This window comes from Gekko japonicus, unplaced genomic scaffold (assembly GCF_001447785.1).
Source record: "Gekko japonicus isolate JY-2015 unplaced genomic scaffold, Gekko_japonicus_V1.1 scaffold5207, whole genome shotgun sequence".
NCBI lineage: Eukaryota > Metazoa > Chordata > Lepidosauria > Squamata > Gekkonidae > Gekko > Gekko japonicus.
Genome location: NW_015175005.1, coordinates 7,518 through 12,981, shown reverse-complemented (window position 1 = coordinate 12,981; position 5,464 = coordinate 7,518). Strand labels below are relative to the sequence as shown.

The following is a 5,464-nucleotide window of genomic DNA, read 5'->3' as shown; positions in this document are numbered from 1 at the left end:
CTAGATGATTCCAGGCATGTGGAATCTTTGCCTGTTTTAAAACTACCATGGAGTTCCTTGCTATGTGCCTGGAATAGCACCCTCTGCTAATACACTGTTAAACACTGTTAAACCATGTTGTCAGATTACATGTCAAAATCTCTGAGAGCTATCTGTAAAATTCACTGGGAAAACCATCCTTTCCAGGATCCATCAAACTGAGCAGGGAATATGGTGCTGGGGAACTGTCATGGTCTGTCCTTTGATCCACATGCTGTCTTTCCATTCTAATTCTCATACTCTTTTTCAGATAATTGTGGAGAAAAGCCAGAAGCACTTTGTCAGATTCCTGCAGCAATCCGTTCCCAACAGCTTTCATTCAAAGAAGTAAAGTTTATTGAGACGTCTGAAAGTATGCAGATATCTAACTCTTGTGTTAGAACTGACTCCAAGCACATGAACCAGACAGATATACAATATTCAGGGGGGGGGGTCTCCTGATGGCCCAGGGCAAATCAGAGATCAGGTAAAAGTCCGCCAAAGTAATGGGCCATAATACTCAGGAGAAAGACAACACCAGGGACTCAAGGTTAAAAGCTTTGGTTAGATAGATAAGTAAGGCACTGAAGACAAAGCAGAAATTAAAGTCAAAATTCCAGAGTCACCTCCTCACTCCCATGGCACCTAGAGGCCTAGCTGACAGTCTTCTTCTCTAGCCTGCTTCTAAAAACATCATTATATTGCATATATCACAGGAGGAGGGACTTATGCAAATCCTATTTGAAATCCATAGGGGCAAGATAAGCTCAAAAGGCACCTGAACGTTTAGGGAACTCACCTGGGTTCCTTGGTCAGAGTTTCACATTTCCTGCCAAACTAAGCATCATGAAATTAATTATATTTTTTGTATTTTTCTTGGTGACAACTCTGAGAGGTAAGTCTCTATGAGACTTTTTTAACCATTGGTTTAGCTATACCTCCAATTGTACAATGCTCTGAATTTATTGCAATGTTCTCTTTTCCCAGGAGCCTTTTCAGACATTCAGCTCACATCATCGGGACCTGGAACATTGCGACCCGGAGAGAATCTCAATCTGGTCTGTAAAGTGACAGGAGTCTCCATCACTCATAGCAGTTATGGTTGGGACTGGATCCGTCAGCCTCCTGGGAAAGGTCTGGAATGGGTTGCAGGAATATACCCCTATGATGGCAGCAAGAGCTATCCTTCTTCTCTCCAAAGCCGTGTAACCATTTCTGCAGACAGCTCTGAGAACCAGCTCTCCTTCCAGCTGAACTCGGTGACGGCTGCCGATTCTGCTGTGTATTTTTGTGCCCGGTCATCACGGTGAGACAAAGTCAACAGGACGAGCATCAAAAAAGAGGAACACAGACCTCGGGTTTTATTTTGAATTTACAAGTCATACATAGGGTGGGGGAGAACAAAAACATTTCGACTACAGCCAGGGATCCTTTGCAAAAATGATCCCATGATCCCTTCAATGTTCATGTAAAAAACCCACCACATCATAGAAACAAAATCTTAAGTGTGCTGTTGCCACAGCTGAAATGGGTGGAAGACAGTGTTGCGAGTATGGTCGTTGCATTTCACCCTTATACTACCATTCCACTGAGCTGAATGTGTCAATTTATTAATTAAAATGTTTGTACCCCACTTTTCCTTTGTTTTAGTCCTGGAGCCTTCCCCAGTCTAAAGAGCATCCTCACAATGCAAGTGGCTCTCTGTTTGGAAGAAGGGCCACGTAAGTTGGAAGAACAGGAACACAGAGGGTGGTTGGCTTCACCCCACTCCTTAGGCAACACCCACCACTCAGGCGCCACTTGACTGTTTTGGATTGCTAGCTATTGGGGGGGGGGGAAACATGCAGATCTGTCCTCGCAGAGAAAGGAGAGCTTGTGCCTGAATAAAACTTGATCTTCAAGGTGCCACTGGACTGTTTTGGACTGGGGGAAGCTCTGCAGCTTACCTGGCTGCTTCTTGCTCTGACTGAGGGCTGCTAGGAGCAGGGGGCGAAGCTTGTTGCATGTGCCCGCCCCCTGGGCTCTTTACTGCCGGAGCTCCGCTCCTGTGTGCTCCTGCAGGAAATGACCCCTGGTAAAGAGCATACTTCCAATGCAAGTGGCTCTCTCTTTGGAAGAAGGGCCACATAAGTTGGAAGAACAGGAACACAGAGGGTGGTCGGCTCCACCCCACTCCTTATCCCCAGGTCATAAAAAGGCATTCCCTGCTGATTTCTGCAGACTTAAGTCATAAAAGCTGATATGCTATTTTCCTGGTCAGTTGCCAAACCAGCCTATAGGGGGAGCTGTTTGGAGCAATAACTCTTCTACTAAGAGAAGGAGACTCCACACTAATATCAGGTGGCAGTTTACAAGATCTGTAATTTGGCTCCTCTGGCCACCGGCCTTGTGGCCATGCGGCCTGGGGGCTGCCTGTGCCTCCCTGCAAGGAGGAAAGGCCATTAAAAGAACAGCAAACAAGCCATATCTGAGTGTTAGCTGGGGGGTGGGGTCAGAGGCCTTTTGTGCCTGCTCCCACCCTTCCAGCTTCAGTCTTCGCCCTCTGCTCAGCCCTCCCTCCCTCCCTCTTTATAGTACAGGCTTTTGTTGGTCGCCCATTTGGGGGCCAGGTAGGAATTTTTCGCCCTTTCTGAAATTGGCTCTACGGGGGGGGAGGTGCCTACCTTGTACTGGGGCAGTGGATTGGAAAATTGGTTTGGGTACGGCCGTGTTAAGTTTGTGACTTTAGCATTTGGTGGGGTTTTATTCAGATACTGGTTGTGGTCTGGTGAGCACCGGCTGACACCCTTTTCAATGCTAGGGGTTTTGTGAGTACAATTCAGGGGCCTTGTGGTCCTGGACGGGGAAAGCAGACTGCCTATGGGACCTCCTGGGATAGATCCTCCCTTTGAGCCTTCCGACTTGGGGGTCGATGTTCCTGGAGGTTATCTGGTAGCCAAACGGGCCGGGCGAAAGCCATAGCCTGTTGGCTCCCACTCAGGGCTGGGGGCTCGCTCTGTTTCAGATGGCGAGGAATGGGTCTTTGGACCCATGGCCCTGACCATTCCGCTTTGCACATAGCCCTTGCTGTTGTTCCAATTGTCACTAGTTAATAAAGTGGCCCATTTAGTTAACCCAACATCAGTGTCTGTCTCTTCATTCCGGCTAGGGGGGCAATTACCGCCAGAATGGAAAACATCGTAAGTCATAACATCGAAAGATCCAACAGCAATACAGCTGCACTGAAGGCATGTCACAGCTGCCATTTTATTTCATGTTATCATACCCTGTCCCCAGTCAGTCTTGAGAATCATGTGACAAGGGTCTAAGAATCCTTGGTTAACAACTGCTCCGCACCACTACCCAGAAGTACAATTTCAAGTGTTCTCTGGCCAGAAGGAATGGTTGTTCACATATTTACAACTATGTAATAGTTACATATGTAACTATTACATACTATGTAATAGTTACATATTTACAACTATGTAATAGTTACAACTATGTTGTAAATAACACCTGGGTGTTTTATGCTGAAAACCAGGCAGCCAGCTTCCTTGCTTTCATACCTTTGATTGCGTGATCAGACCCTGTGTCCATCTCAAGAATATGATTTTGTCATTCTTTCCTCCTGTGATTCCTCTTTAACAAAAACAGCTTTAATACAAAAACGGGATTTGGGAGCCCAAATACATTCCCATGAGAACTCAAAATGCGTTGTTTAAAAAAACAAAAAAAAACTGGTCACATTCACTGTAGCTTAGGCACTCTCTTATGTTGGAAAACTGGACCACCCAAACTCTCCAGAGTTCTCTCATTGGATGTATGTTGCAGCTCTTGATGCTTCCCACAGTTCGGGAAACTAGACAATGCACAGTAATCAATTCTCAATTCTGGCCAGCTAGTCTAAAGCCAGATAAGAAATTGGGGTTTTTTGGATTCTTTTGCTAAACTGATCTCTTTTTCACAGGCTGTCTCCTTCTCCTGCTGCAGATGAGGAATTAATCCACGTAACCCCCCTTCATGCCAGTTCTCCCCACCAGTTCTAATCTGTGCCGTTTCATATGCCTTGAAGAGGCCCACCTAGGTGGGCCTCTTCAAGGCATATCTCTTCAAGGCATGTCTCGGAAATTTCACTGACAGAACTAAATTCATATTTGTCTCCTTCCCCACCAAACCCTAATAGGAGAAACAGTGAAGTATATTTGTGGTCAGCAACTGACAAATTTGAGTTCCACATCTGGCATCTCATGAGGGCTGCTGCGGGTCTCATTATGTGCAAGGAGACGACAATTCCCAAAGGTCCCCCCCTTGAAAGAGTTTCCACACGCTTATGTTTGAAACAGAATAACTATTGTTAGGATCACTCCCGTAAGAGTTCAGAAGAAAGCAGGTGTACGCCAGGCGTGCTTGGTTAATCCCACTGTTAACCCCAGAATTGAGCGTGCACACACACACACACACACATAGTTTTCTTCCTGTGACTCCTTTTTAACAAAAATTATCTGGGTACACAAATGAGATTGGGGAGCCCAAACACATTTCCAAAGAACTAAAAAAAAATTGCTTAAAAAAATCATCCCTGGCAAGATGGCTGCAGCTTTGAAAACGTTGTCATACATACATCTTACCAAACAGGATCACTATTGGTAGGATCCAAAAAAGAGTTCCAAAAAAGGCAGGTGTCCTTCAAGTTTGCTTCTCTGGACTCTGCCTGTCAGGGCAGATAACAACAGTCAAGGGTCCCAGTGCCCCCCAGGCCTGTCCCTAGTGACCAGCGCATCATGTGATTGTTGGGAGTGTTTTCTAGCGGGTGGGCACTGAACTTCACCCGACACATAAAGTTCCGTCCAGAGAGTGCTCGGAAGAACAGAGGCCTGGCGGAAGCGCATCAGTAGGTCACATCACTCCAAGTGACTGCAGTCAATTGATTCATTCTTATATTACAGGCAAATGGTTGTTCAGGTTCTGAAGGGGTGTCATCCTGCATAAATACTGTTGGTGATTTATGCAAAGACCAGCCACACTTGCTTCCTATTTAAACTCTCAACGCCTCTTCATCTCACCCAGACTTCCTGGCGCAGGAGACAGGAGTCCAGTTGAGATCTCGTCCGTCATTCCACTATGCCATTCTTCTTGTCAACGCTCATTTTCTTGGCTTTCTCCCCATGTATGTCGATCTTTTAGAATCCAGCTCCTTCCATTGCTATATTTGGGTTGCACATGATCCCCATGAGCTGCTGATGTTCCTATCTCAACCAGTTCTCTCTTTCCCCCCTCTGTTCCTCCCAGGTGTCCTCTCACAGGTGGTTCTCACCCAGTCAGATCCTGCAGTGAAAAAACCAGGAGAATCCCATAAACTGTCCTGTGCCGTCACCGGATTTGATATTAACAGCTACTATATGAGCTGGATCATGCAGAAGCCAGGCAAAAAACTGGAATGGCTTTTCGAGAACTATAGTTCCTGTTT

General features: G+C 46.1%; 1 gene segment (V, D, J or C); it reads left to right on the top strand.

Annotated features, from left to right (window-relative positions):
• Positions 1-289: 289 nt before the first annotated feature.
• LOC107122156 lies at positions 290-1,328 on the top strand (the record flags this gene model as incomplete). The annotated part of the segment is given in 2 exon segments: positions 290-391; positions 1,006-1,328. Coding segments are annotated over 2 exon segments (425 nt in total), but the record flags the coding sequence as incomplete, so codon positions are not given.
• Positions 1,329-5,464: the final 4,136 nt, after the last annotated feature.